The sequence below is a fragment of the Tetranychus urticae genome, chromosome 2 (assembly GCF_039701765.1).
Source record: "Tetranychus urticae isolate SD_2017Ah chromosome 2, NJAU_TeUrti_SD_1.0, whole genome shotgun sequence".
NCBI lineage: Eukaryota > Metazoa > Arthropoda > Arachnida > Trombidiformes > Tetranychidae > Tetranychus > Tetranychus urticae.
In genome coordinates, this window is record NC_142959.1 from 3,009,309 (window position 1) to 3,024,637 (window position 15,329).

General features: G+C 29.9%; 1 protein-coding gene and 1 long non-coding RNA gene across 3 annotated transcripts; one reads left to right on the plus strand and one right to left on the minus strand.

Moving 5' to 3' along the window:
* The first annotated feature begins 669 nt into the window (after positions 1-669).
* Positions 670-10,930, plus strand: LOC107363680 (glutamate-gated chloride channel-like). Of its 2 annotated transcripts, none has more exons than XM_089266836.1 (7): positions 670-1,310; positions 1,525-1,691; positions 5,673-5,748; positions 6,162-6,468; positions 7,359-7,493; positions 7,911-8,584; positions 9,833-10,930. In XM_089266836.1, exons 1-7 carry the CDS (start codon positions 1,263-1,265, stop codon positions 10,058-10,060), a joined length of 1,635 nt encoding a protein of 544 aa, XP_089122962.1. In that variant the 5' UTR covers positions 670-1,262; the 3' UTR covers positions 10,061-10,930.
* Positions 10,931-12,294: 1,364 nt separating this feature from the next.
* Positions 12,295-14,644, minus strand: LOC107363682 (uncharacterized). Its single transcript, XR_001568956.3, has 4 exons — positions 14,385-14,644; positions 14,098-14,286; positions 12,536-12,936; positions 12,295-12,454 (listed from the first exon to the last, which is right to left on the minus strand). It is a non-coding gene; the product is annotated as an uncharacterized LOC107363682 (long non-coding RNA).
* Between the last annotated feature and the right edge of the window lie 685 nt (positions 14,645-15,329).

Below are 15,329 nucleotides of genomic sequence, written 5' to 3' on the forward strand. Positions count from 1 at the left end.
CATTAAATTATAATACTCATATAATAATAGTTGTACCAAAAGGAAAAGCCATGTTTCAACCATTATGAGCACATAGTAGCTATTACAGAATCAAATGTACATTATGAAAAGATATAAATATAAAATAAGGAAAAAAATAACACACCAAAATAATGAGCAATTCAAATGACGGTACAAGAAAGGATTGAATCCAATTAATTATATCACTAGATGATGAAAAAAAAAACAAAGAAAATACAACAAAAAAACAAAGGAAAAAAGGTAAAAAAGCGTCGAAAGTCTATCAACTTTTTTACATCCAGAATAAAAAGGATGTAAACATTAAAAGTGGTTCAATATAAAGATGATAGATAATAATGAAAATTGGGACAAGTTATTCACCAAAGATGATAATTTAGATGATGTTGGAGATGTTAAAGATGATGTAGATGCTGTAGAGGATTGTGATGATGAAGAAGATGATGAAGATGAAGGAGAAAGAAGGAAATAGAGAAAGTAAATCGATCGAGGGAACAAAAAAATTGGCATAAAAGGTTGGAGAAAAGATGATTTTGTGTATCTGTATCTAGTATCTTGTATCCAGTATCTTATAAAACCAGAGTCGTCTCAGAAAGAGATCGAAACATTTTGAATGGCTGAAGAAAACAGTTTCTTCAGCCTTTCAATTGGAACCCAGTAAAAACTAGTTATACGTCGTATCTTCCCATGTATTTCAGGTCTGTCACGAATGCTCCAGATATTATTTTATAAGAAGAGAGAGAGAAAGAAGGAAAGAAAGAGGAAGATAGAGTGAGTAAAGAAGATGAAGTAAGGCTAAGCAAGTTGGAAAAAAAAGAGTGAAGGGAAACATTTTCCTATTAACCAAGAAACATTTTGTTCATTGTGACTTCTCTATTCAACTAGCAACTTTTTTTTACATTTCCCATCTCATCTTCCTCATCATCATCTCATATTCACCTATCACCAACATCATCAACATCAACATATTCATCATCAGTGGTTAGTGTCACTATTTGGAGTGTGTTTCCAGTGTCTTCATCTGTGGATTACCATTCCTGTTAATCGCGTTTGCTACACATTTTGGTGTTACTTTGTTTTTTCATCTATCTTTTTGGGTTTCACTATTCCCATTCTGGTTAAACTTTCAATGAGATATCCGTGTAAAATATTTGCTGTTAACAGATAACCAGAGATTTAGTTGCAATGATCATCTTTTAAGGATTATTATTCAACGTTACCCATTTTTTTGTAATCCTAATCAAATGTTGTGTCTACCTGGACCAAAGTATCACATTACCTTTTACCTTTTGGTATGAATCAAATTTTTTGCTACTTCGTTTTGTTTATCCTCTCATTTGGACCATTATTACCATAACATCTCATTTGAAGCAACAATTGTTTCCATCATCATTTTATATCATCATTATTAATGATTCATTAACATCATTCCAATCATTATCCATTGTTTTATCGTTTCTCTTGAAAAACTTAGTCTTATTTTTGTTTATTTTTTTTACTTTTCAGATTTATTTTTCCGATTTTATCATCATTCCTTGGCTGCTTAATCTTCCATTTACCTCAGGTTCAGCTAGTTTCAGAGAACAGGAGAAAAAAATATTGGATTCTATCATAGGTCAAGGTGCTTATGATAGACGAATCAGACCTTCTGGACTCAATGCATCCGCCGAGGGTGGTAAGTATATATTAAAAGTATACTTGATGGTTGAAGTAGTTTATATCAAAAGCAAACTTCAAACATTTCATCCATCCTTCCATGGTTAACCAATAAATCAATCAACTCATTCTACATTCATTCATCTCAAAGTAATACAATGATAAATATGAATCCTAAATGTTTGGCTTTACAAATGAAAGTCAACTAAAGCTTCCAGTTTCTAAATTTATATGTTTTGTTTGTCGCTTTAATCATGTTAAATGACCAACATGATGCTCATAAAACTTGAACAAAGTCAGTTGATTAAGCTTTAGGTCAAGTTAAACTGAGTCTGGCCAGTTTCGTTTCAACTGCATCATTGATCAGAGTCTTTCATTGTTAACTTTCCTATCATAATCAATAGAAAAGATTTGACTTTAAAACATTGCGTTTTTTGGGTCAAACTTCTTTTTCTTATGTTCCTATCTCTTGAACATCATGTACATGGAACCTAATTCAAGCTCATCAATTAAACTAATTAGATTTGTTGAATTTCTGTAGCTACAAAAAAGGCTCGAAAATCTCATGGAATCATCAAAACTCCCAGTTGAGATGCAGAATAAACCACTTCTTGAATGCATAAAGTGAACAAGTTAATTCAGATAAAAAACTGTAACAATGATCTGTAACAGGATACTCTTAGGTCAACTATTTACTTTATCCTGAATTTCCATTTCAAAATTTCAAAAGTTTATTGATTTATTACAAAGTAAATAATGAAACAAAGTCTAATTTAGCATTTAAAACTCTATTGAAAAGTTGATTGAAAAGTCGATGAAAACTGATTTTTTGTTTTTCCAAAAGAATTTTTTTCTTCTAAAATTGATTCATTAAAATGAAAATGAACGGTGAGATGAAAATGCTCTTCTCATTGGTTGAACATGAAGATGATTTTTCATTGTGTTCATTGGTTTTGATGGATCATCGTAAATGGTCAAACTTAATAACAATAACAATAATGGTCATGACGATGATGATGAGTTTTTGCTGATCAATGGATTGAATCAGTAAATAAAGTCATCAAAAGTGCAACCATAAAACGGTTGAATGGTGAAAGTTTATCAAATAACAGAAATGTTGAGAAGTCAAAATACTGAAAATGATGATAATAAGAAAACAAATGTTGCAATTTTTATCATAATAATGATTAACCAAGATTAACTTGAAGAAGAAGAAGAAAAAATTCCGAGGTAACAACGAAACGCCCTGAAGAGTATTACATGAAGAATGATAATGAACAGTTTTATCACGATAATCAAATGGAGCAACTAATAAACTTTCACTCCCAACCATTATCAGAATTCAATTTAAGAGTAAAACTGTGTCATTGTGAGTGTTTAAACAAAATGAAAAATTGATTTTTATTCAATGTTTATCTTGAAGTTCATTTTCCTATTTATTCAGTGAAATTTGAAATGAAAATATAAAACCAGATAAACAATGAATATCATTACTTTTTTATTACTTATTCATCATTATCAGCTATGAAGCAAATATGGAAACAGGGAAAGCAAGAAAGGATGAAAAATGATGAAAAAATGGAGTAAAAATTTTCATTCCCAAGCTCAACAGATTCTGGATCAATGATTATACCTTTTTATTTTTGATCAGACACAAATGTTAACATTCATGTTTATTATTTTTTTGTTGTTGTTGCTCATGAAAATACAAGAATATCATTTATATCAACAACATGATGATGATTATGATGCTGGGTCACTGCCCATGTTTGTAGTCACTAATGTTTCATATTTTAACCTCCCTTAGCATTGTATTCTGACTAATATTGATATCAGTTGATAACATTATTGTTATTATTAGCTATTATGAATTTATCATGATAACATTTTTTTTGTCTCCCATGAAAAGGTGTTTTTTTCATCATCTTTTTGTCCCTTCCTTTCATTATCAAACCTGTTAACCTATTTTGTTCTTGTAAGCACAAAAAGTGTTTCCAATTGATAATTAAACAAAATTGATGATAACATTTAAAGTCAACAATAACATTGACATTTCCATTCAATTTTTCAATATTGTTTAAAATGTTTCATTATTATGGTTTCAACCTTTTGTTTGCCTCTCAATATTTCATTTGGGTTAACATTTTATCAGCATCTTGATGTTTGCACCAAATGCTTTCTCAAATTCATTGTTAAGGTGATCAACCTTTAAGCTTATCAATGAATTTAAAATTCTCAAGAAAAAAGCTCAAGCATTAAATGCATTAACTTGATATCACTTTTCAACTGTTCATTGCTGGGAGTGAAAAATCCAAGTCTTTTCAGGTTTGCCAAATTTTTGTTTCAATAAAAGCAAATTTCACTTAAAGTACTTAAGGTACTTCATTTTGTATTTGAAACTTTGGTTTGATTAATAGATTGATATTTATTTTTCCTGATTCAGTTCTTTTTGATACAAATTATGGACTCATCTTGTTGATATTGTTAGTTTGATTCCCAGAAATGTTGCTTTTTAATTTAAAGTTCAAGTTTAAACTGATTATCAAATGTTTTGAAAGGTTTGCTATTTCGGTTTCAGGTTTGATCAAATGCAAAGTTTGAACATTTTGTTACAAAACAAATGATCAAATTTCATCTTTCATTAAATTATTCAAATTTCGATATGTTTTTTCAAGTTTCAACTTGAAGGTTGAAAAATAATGACATTCCCAGTAATTGTTGGAGAGCATGAAAAGATTAACTTTGAAATTGAAATGGATTCACAGGAAATTTGATGATTCTTTGACCTTTCCCATTATTGACCAGAACTAGAAATTTGATCATCAATTTCCTTCTTGTAACAGCAATGATAACCTAAAAATCTCAACGAATTACCAAATTATATCAAAAATAAGGGAAACTTCATTTTTACTTCACCATTCATAAACTTCATTTTGATTTCCTTTTTTTCTTTTCATTTTTTTTCTTCTTCTCTCATCATTTCATGTTGACCTGAAATTGATTTGATAGGGTCTTATAAAAAGGTCACACCTTTTCATTGAAGATTCATAACAGTCAAGCTTAGATATTGTTATTGAGGATGAAAAGTTTGAAACATGCACATCATAACTTTGGTTCACTGAAACAAACCATTTATATTCAATGTAAGGTTTCATTATTCAAACCCTTGAGACTTTAATCTGATGTACTTTTTTGATGTTTTTTTTCATTATATAATTTGATATTACAATGTTTTATCACAATTTTATATCACATTATTTGACCCAATAATTGATAGACCAAAATTCAGAGAGTTTAGATAAAAATTTTGTGTTTCCATTTTGATTAACTTTTTTTTGCCTCTTTTCACGTTCATTACTTTTCCTTTCAACTTTATCACTTTTTTATTGTTATTTTACACTTTTTCAATGCTTTGAATATTGAAATATTTATTATCATGGTAATAATGAGGTGATAAACTGGGTTGACTCTAAAGGTATCATGAAAGTTGATGATGTAGGATGAAAATAATGGATGAAATTAAGGAGGATGAAATATAAAGGTGGTTACTATGGTTTTTAAGCTTGGCTGGATAACCATTATTTTAATCTTTATTGTCATGATTTATCAATATGTTTGTAGAGGAACAAGAATTTGCTTTATCATGAAATGTACTTTTAATCAATGACCAACACCAATTATCCATGAGCTCCAATTGAATGGCTGTTTCATGCTGTTTATGTTGTGAGTTATAACCATAATTATAATAGCTGAAAGTTGAATGCTAATAGAGTTGAATAAAGAGTCTACTTTAATTGTTTTGAAACAATTTGAATATTTCAGTCTAGTTTAGTTAATGTCGCTTTTAAAGGAAATGTTAATTGTGTTAACCATTGAAAGAGTGACAAATGTGTTGCTTTTGTATTGACCTCTGTGTTATGCTTTTGGTACTGACCATTTGAAGTAAGCATTTTAATAATTTTCAACTTTTTTCCTCCTTCTGTTTTTTTCAACTCTACTGATTCAGATGGACCATGTATAGTCTCAATAAACATTTATTTAAGAAGTATAAGTAAAATCAGTGATCTTGACATGGTAAGTTCATTTAATTTGCTAACTGTTAACCCTTCTAAAAATATGTTACCTTCTTGAGGTTAATGTAGTTATTTTTTTGTATAAAACATGGCTTCTGTTGCTCGATTAGGCGTCAGAATGTAAGCTTAAAACAAGTTCTTGGCATTTTAAGCCATGAAATTTTCGTTTCAAGTGTCAACACATTTATTTATTAATTGTTTACCAATTTAACAATTATTAAAATGAAGTTTCTGTTAAAATAGCGCTAAAGGGCTAATCTCACGAAGTGTCAGAAGATAGGGTTGGGTCATGATGAGTAATGAAGTCTCTAGTTTCTTTATTTGTATTTGTCTTCAGTTTTCTTTGTTCTACATTTTTCTTTTGCTCTGTTTTATTAAATCTTTTGTTTCATTTTCGTTCACACTCTGTTTCAGGAATATTCAGTCCAGATAACCTTCAGAGAGGAATGGAAGGATTCACGACTAGTTTATCGAGATCCATCGGAAAAGATTCGTTATTTAACTTTGACTGATCCTGATCGTATCTGGAAGCCGGATGTTTTTTTCACCAATGAAAAGGAAGGACATTTTCACAATATCATTATGCCCAATGTTTTGTTACGTATTGGCTCAGATGGTGGTGTTTTGTATTCAATAAGGTTGTCATTAATATTATCCTGCCCAATGAATTTGAAATATTATCCACTGGATAAGCAAAATTGTTATATCAAAATGGCTAGCTGTAAGTAACAATTATTCAATACCTCTTTCCTCGTGTATCCTACTAACATTCATGTTGTAACACCCAACTAATGATATCCAAGTCAACCCAAAGTAAAAAGCGAATTTTCTCTTCTTTTATTATCAAAGGCTTTCAGTTTTACCTTCTGTATCTGGTCTTGATCGTCTTCATTCTCTTTCTTTTCCAGTGTCATGTTCATTTCACCAGCTTCTCTTCCATCATTACAATCTTCATCTCTTTTTTTGAGAACTTTGTATTGACAATTCTCCATTGGATTAGGATATTTCTTTTGCTTAAACATTGTGATTCAGTGTATGTCAAGGAAAAACAGTCAAGTTGAGCTGAAATATTCATTTGCACCATTAAAAGTGTTTTCCTGATGAGTAAAGGATACACAGGAAAGAGGATTCAAAATTGCTTTAAAGATAGCTGTTGTTTTAAATCTCATCATGAAATCATTGATTTAGTTGAACATTTTGGTTCACTTGATTCTGTAATATCGTCTTTGATAAATTACTTTCATAGCCTTTGCATTTACTGAATGACAATCTCAATGAACCTCCTACAATTACTTTGATTATTGATTAATCTGAGAGGTTAATGTTACAATGTTTTAATTTCACTAATGTAGGCTAGATCAATTATAATATAGGAATCTGATCTATTACAATCAACATGAATCAAGTTCATTTTCATTAATATCCAATGTTATTCATATTCATAGTTGCATTAACCATTTGATTTACCACCTTAAATGTCAACTAATGTTCTTCTTGTCTTTTTTTAATTTTATTTCTGTTCCTGTTTCTTGATATTGACCTGTTAACCTGGAAAAATAACATTTTTTGCTCTTCATCTACATGGCGGTTCTGATTTATTTATCTCTAAAGATGGTTATACTACTGAAGATTTGGTTTTCATGTGGAAAAAAACGGATCCTGTTCAGGTTACTAAGCAACTTCATCTTCCAACATTTGCTTTAGCTGATTATATTACTGAATATTGTACTTCACGAACAAATACAGGTAAATAAAGGCTGATAGTCTAGATGATCAACATCATTTTTATCAACCATTATTATTATCATTATAATTTTTTGTTGATTAACTTATGAACTTTAATTAACTAGAATGGTTGCCTCTTGTTTTCACTTTTCTTTCATCAAGTAAATAATAGACTTTGACAATTAGTTAATTAGTTTTCTCGTATACTTTGCTTTTTCTTGGTTTATTCTTGTCAACTGTTGAGTAAAACCCAAAAGCTATTGAGCTAAAATTATGCTAGAATTGATATTTAATTTGATTTAAATTGAAAAATTAATCAGTTATAATATAATATCGATAATCAAAATCTCCTCATCTTCATTTGATCATCAAAAGCAAAATCAACTAAAATTGAAAACATTTTTTTCTGATGATTGTTTTTCTTTCTTTTCATTTCAGGTGAATACAGTTGTGTCCAAGTCAAATTAATATTTCGTCGTGAATTTAGTTACTATTTGATTCAAATATATATTCCCTGTATTATGCTTGTAATTGTCTCATGGGTTTCATTTTGGTTGGATCCAAATGCTATTCCTGCCCGGGTCAGTCTTGGTGTTACCACTTTACTCACAATGGCAACTCAAATATCCGGTATAAATGCCTCACTTCCACCGGTCAGTTACATTAAAGCCATTGATGTTTGGACCGGAGTCTGCCTTTTCTTTGTTTTTGGTGCCCTCCTAGAGTTTGCCCTTGTAAACTATGCGTCAAGAAGCGATGCTCATAGAGCAGCGCGTAAACGTCGCGCAGAAAATCAACAACAGCAAGTTCAACAGGTTCTTGGTGGTGGTGGATCAGCCTTTGGCTTCACTGGAGGTGGAGGAGGCGGGGGAGGTGGGGGTGGTCTTGGTAATATGGGTAATCCTGGTTACGGAATGACTGGTGGTGGTATGGGTTTCCCTCCTCCACCACCTAAATGGGATTCCAATCCATGGGAACCTCATCAACCTATGCCACCTCATCCAATGGATCCTCCACCTGCCACTAAATGGGAAGCTCGTGTAGACTTGAAACCCAGAGGATTTCAATATTCATCAGATAATTTCCATTCATCAAGAGCCTCATATGTAATGGTAAATGTTATTTTTTTTGTTCGACAGTTTTTTTCTTCTTCTTTTATTACCTTTTCTTGCTCAATTTTGAATAGTAAACAGATAAATTGAAAGTCTTGTCAGGTTTTTAACAATCATTCAACGAGTTCCTTTCTTCATTCTTCCCTTATCATCATCATTATTCTTTGTCTTGTTTCTACTTAATGTGCTGTAGCCAAATTATTATGCTTACTTCGCAGGTTTCTTCTTTTTTTATCTCTTGGGAAGTGAAGATGGAATTGAAAAAGGTCTTTGTTGAGTTGATAGTTCCATTCAAACTAGAGACAAGCTTCATACTACTTCATCCTCCTCACTCCCACTCTCACTCCCTCTCTCTAACACATTTGCTCTCTTGCCTTTCACTTGCTTTTATCTGCAACTCTTTTTCATTTATATCTTTTATCTTCTTCATCTTTCTTTTCTCTTCAACTTACTCTCTCCCTTTTCGTTTTTTTTATCTTTTGCTTCATCACGCCAAGGATGAAGATGAGATTCATCTTCACTGATTAGGTCAACCCAATAAGTAGGCTAAACATATGAAGCCCATGCGTATCTCTTTTCCCTTTATTCATTTTCTCTGATCCCCCTTTCACCTCCTACTCCTCCTCCTTACAGATCTTTTATCGATATCTCATCTTTTCAAGTTTATCTTGTATCCAACCCCATGAGTTTTCCTGATTTTTTTGTTCAACTTTCATCTTATTCATTTCATTTTTCCAATCACATGACAAGTAGAGTCAATTCACTTTAACGAAAACGCCATCTAACGAGTCATATCAAGAATTTTCCATTTAAAGACTTGAATATCATGATTCAGGCATGTTTCCTAAACATGGTTAGAAAAAAGTTTCCTGATTCTCTTTAAATGAAAAATTTAATTTTTCGTATTGCCCTAACAATCAAAAATTGTTGTATAACAACTGACTAGATGGCGCTAATTTCCCATCAATTGTAAATCCTCTTTAGGCGCCATCTATTGTGGCAATTAACTCTTAATTAGTCGATTAACTTTTTAGACAAAAAGTAACAGAAATGATTGAGATTGGTAATCAAAATTTTCCTATACTCAGTTGATATTGTTGAAATAGACTTTCCAAATCTGTAAATCGAACGAACTTTCCTCGCTAATTAATACAACAGATATCTTATGAGAAATCAACTGTTCACTGTCAATGAATTACTTTTATCCACGAAATTTAATCGTTTTTTATTTCTCTTATTTTATTACAGAAACCTGTATTACGAGGACCTCAACCGAATCCACCTCCAGCAAATAATAAATTCCATCAAGTTGAAGTTCGCACTGCCCCTTATAATCAAAATTGTTTAACGCGTTGGTTTGCAGCATTTCAAACACGCTCCAAACGTATTGACGTTTTGGCTCGTATTTTGTTTCCCCTGATGTTTAGTCTATTTAACGTTGTTTATTGGATAACTTATGTGGTGATTTTGGGTTAACTCCTTTAATTATTGGATCCAATTTATCGGCCAAAAGATACTTCACACATGATGGTTGATTGAAATAGCCAAATAACAAGAATCAAACGTGTAAACAAAATTTAAAGCCAATACCATAATCAAGCTTATGGTCGTATATAATGTGTTTATATAATTGTTACTAAACAGCTCAATACAAATCAAAGAATGATACTTCTTCACAATACTTACAGATTGATAAATACAGGACGGTCATTGCTACCACCTTCATTATCATCATCATCCTCATCATCATCACCATCTTCATAACAATCATCGAGGGAAAGTGTTATAAAATGGACACATAATTGCATTTCATTTTTTTGTTAATAACATTATTAAGGTTCAAACAAGCAACGATCCAGAACCAATCATCATCATCATCACCTTGATTCTCATTCTCATTTGATCAACATCATCAACAACATGAAAAAGCAAGATCAATTTATTGTAACTAGATTAACAACAAACGAACCATTTAATTGACAATCTAAAAAGAGGATATAATGAAAGGAGATTAAGAAATAACTAATCAGTGTTAATCACGCTGAGAACAGAAATTAACAAAAATCAGAATCAGAAAGCAAGTGAAAAGTTTCACTTGAAAAGAAAAATTAAAGCTTAATTAGACAACAAGTTAATCAATTTACCTATCATCACCATTATCATGATAATTTTTTGGTGCCAACAAAAGCAACAACAACTCTGGCAAAATAACAAAATTTTAAAATCACCCAACGTTGGACAACGAAATGTTTTAATTATAAAAAATATATATATACAATTAATTAATAAAATGTTATTATCATTTGATAAAGAAAAAAACTAATAAATAAAATAGTTAAATCAAACCAATTCAATTTAAATGAATGAAGATGATGTTAACCCGTCCTCACTTCAACACAATCAAGACATCAAACATGAAGACATTTGTATATTTAAAATGCTCAATGATAAAACAAAACTGTAAACCTGTAAACAGTTGATTAACTGTGAATTAATCAAGGGTATGCATTGACCATCGACCGTCCTTACCTTAAGTGTGCAATGTTTCAACTTGCATCAGAAAACTAGAAACATTCAAAAGTACAATGAATTGATTGTTGAGTCAATTAATTCTGATTTTAAATATTTAACATCAGTTGACAGCAATTCAAAGATGTAAAATGAGAACTAACACAATCATAATTCACATCACCATCATCATGTTAATTAATCTTCATCGCATCATTTATCTCTTTTCCAGTTCCAACTCTAAGCCAATTTGAAATATAATTTGACTCTGAATTGATAATTTAAATTTGTAAATATTTACTAATTACAAATCTCAAGGCAAGAAGTAATGACAACAAATGTTTCAATCATTTTCTCATGTGTCCTAAGCTATCAGGTTTCCCGGAAAGTTTTTACGCTCTTGAAGCGTTTTTAGTTAAAACAATTAATTAATTTAGTAAAATTGATTCAATTGTTTTGATTTTTTCCACAATACTAATTTTATATTTATTCTTTAATTTGAGCCTAATTTTATGATTAAAAATATTGATTAACATACCTAAAATTTGAATCAATTAAATCATAATTTTTGTGAAATTTTTGATAATCAATTTGAATTGTTAATTAGAAATGATCAACAATTCAGAATCAAGAAAACTTCACAACATTCGAAAGCTTGAATTTCATTAAATCACTGTTAAAAATTCGAAAATTCTAATCATTATCATTATTTAATTATTCTGTTCGATAGCTAACAAAAACGGATTTTTTTAAAATTTTTTCATGTAAAATTTTCATAGGATTCATCATCAAAATCCTGAAAAATCTCAAAATATCCTTTCTATGGAGATTCAATGTTAAATGAAACTTTAATCATCCTGAAATAATTAAATAATGGTAATAATTAGAATTTTCGAATTTTTAACAGTGATTTAATGAAATTCAAGCTTTCGAATGTTGTGAAGTTTTCTTGATTCTGAATTGTTGATCATTTCTAATTAACAATTCAAATTGATTATCAAAAATTTCACAAAAATTATGATTTAATTGATTCAAATTTTAGGTATGTTAATCAATATTTTTAATCATAAAATTAGGCTCAAATTAAAGAATAAATATAAAATTAGTATTTTGGAAAAAATCAAAACAATTGAACCAATTTTACTAAATTAATTAATTGTTTTAACTAAAAACGCTTCAAGAGCGTAAAAACTTTCCGGGAAACCTGATAATTATGTAAATCTATCCGTCAACCAATTGTTTTTCACATTATTGTTGATTGTTTATCCACTTTTAGGTTAATTATATAAGCAAATAACATTCCCGATTGTGATAAGTTGTCCTTAAATCATTCATTTTAATTGTTTCATTTGCCAAAGTAGTCTAAACGGAAAAATTTGAGAGGAAAACAAAAGAAACAATTTAATGTGAGAAAGGTTAATTTAAATATTTATAAATACTTACAATAATACAAATGAATTATATTTGAAACGTTTGTTAATCCATCTTAATCATCATCATCGTCATTAACATCTTCTGATTTTGTTGCACTTTTTAGGTGGGCCACAATTAATTGTAATACAGTAAATACACATGAAATTTATCATTTGTTTCGTTTTTTCATTGGAAACAAACAATCAAATTTAATCGTGAAATAATGATGAAGATTAAAATGAAAGCATCTTTTAAACAGTCTAATTGTTTCCTTTCCCTGGCGCAGCAATATTGTCTCAATCAAATTGTCATCATCTAACAGGTTTAACCAGAAATATGCAAATTTGGTAGATCATCCGTTATTTAAATCATCAATTTGTGTTGATTATTAGACTTGATCCATCAATTTTGACTGCAACCATCTTCATAATCTATATTTGTAAAGAGAAAAGAAAATTGTTCAGTTAATTTTAATTGTTTTGCTTATAAAATTTCTCAAAAGACTTTAATTGAAACAGTTATTAACATTTAATTGAATCGGCAAATTAAGAAGTAAAAATTTTAAATTGTTGTAACAGTTGTAAAGTAACTCCATCTACATTTGTAAGTTTAAATAAGAGATTCAAATCTAATGAGAAACATTGTCGGTCTTCAAAAGATTCAAGTTAAACCTTACAATTGAACATGATTTGTTCAATACAATCAACAGGATTCAAAGGCCAACAATTTTTCTAGGAATTAATTACAATTATCATTACAAGCTTTTTCAAGAAAGTATTAAATGACAAATAAACTCATGTTACATGATCATTGATCAGTTTGTTAACTTGTTATTTTTGTGTTATTAAATCTGATCCAAGATGTTGTCTTATAATTCACCCTTGAGCAAATGGAAACAATTCATTATTTTCTTGTTTCCTTTATTATTATATTTAATATAATTCATTATTTGACTCACAACAAATCGGAAATTACTTTTTTACCAATGTTTCCTATTTCCGTTAATAATAATGGTGAATACTTGTCGTCTAGATTTAAACAATAACAACAATGTTTCTTCTCAATGTTGAAGTTAACCAGAAAACTTCAAACCAAACACACAACTCAATAAGATTCACACATTAACAGTAATCACAATTGTCTTTACTTGAGCTGTCCATTTCAATAAACACTTTAACTTGTCATCTAAATGTTAATTTAAGAAATCTGTATCTCCTTTTGCCTAATGAATGCCTTTTAACAGTAATCAACTTAACCTCACCAAATAACACGAAATCTTTTTACATGCACACATTTTAGGTCAAGTTATGGTCAGAAAGATGGTTTTACTTTGTATCAAAAAATAACTATAGTCAGGAATGACAGCTTATTAATTAATACGTAACCAATTAAACAATAACCAGAATTTTGAAAGGTTAAAAAAATGATTTCTGCCAACATTCATGAAAAGTGTAAATCATAACTGTAACATGAATTACTCGAATGTGAGAAAAACTGACCTTAATGAATTGTAGTTTTTTTCTGAGGGATCTAAGTGTAAAAATTATAATTATACCGATTAAAATTGACAGTAAAAAAATTGATAAACTTACGTTGCAATTAAGACTCTAAAAGTGGATAAAAATTGTTCAACTGGTCGGACATGTTGGTAAACAAATATTAAACTGGTTGAGATGACCATAAAAGCAAAACCAGAAATAATGTCCCAATCAATATCATCGAAATTGGAACTCATTGACTGACCAATCTAGTAGCAAATAGATATAATGGAACCAAATTACCTAAAAATTTATCCAAAACACAGCATAAAAGGCCAAAAGATGAGTTGAATATCGCTTGAAGACTTGAGATTAAAAATCCGTGAAAAACAAAACCTCACCTTTTTAAATTGCTGTTGATATTGATGTTATTAGAGTTGGTGGTAATCCTAAAGATTTACTCCTGGTTTGATTGATTTCTTAAATGGTTAATCCATTTATCACAATTACATACTATTAGTATTGAATTAACAACCGAAAAAGTGTTGACACTTGGCAATACAAAATAAATAACAGATGAAAAGCTAAGGGATCGGTTAGTAAGAAAAAGCTGAAGCAAAGTTTTCTCTTCTGACTTTGTTGCACATTTTAGTGAACGACTAGAAACAAGTGAATTTATCGGCTAGTTAATCATTTCAAGTTTTCTTTTTTTATTATGTTGTTTTTTATTCTCTCTCAACCTTCCAATATCCAGCATTTCCTCTTTTCGTCTTCCTCATCACTCATTATCGTAAAAAAAGCCCAAGATTTCAAGGAGAAAGTGAAAATCTAAAGAAAGTTACACTTACCTTCTGACTTTATTTTAACGTTTTTTTCAGCCAACCAAAAAAATGAATTCAAGTTTACCAGCTTTCTAATCAAGGCTAATTCAATATAATAATCATCACCCTTCTCAAGGAAACAACAGTAAGTACATTTGATTGTCTCACCAGTTTGTTTCAAAGTAATTCTTGAGTTTCTTCTCAAATTTTGTAACAACCTTACCTTCAACAGAGGTGCAGGACCTTGCTTAATGACAATGGATTTCATTATCATCTTTACCAGCTACTGGTTTCTATCAATTCATTCAATTGTTCCGGTTAGTAATCAACAAAACATGAAGAAATAGAAATAAGATTTTGATAAGTTTATTTAGATTATAATCACCTTTTACATTGAAATGTATGGTTTGCATATCATAAGGTTAAGTTTGGACATAAACAACATCAATGGAAAAGGAGAACAAGAAATTACTGAGAGCTCAGTAACAAACTAAAATGTCCATGATATTAGCCCATTGGCTAATA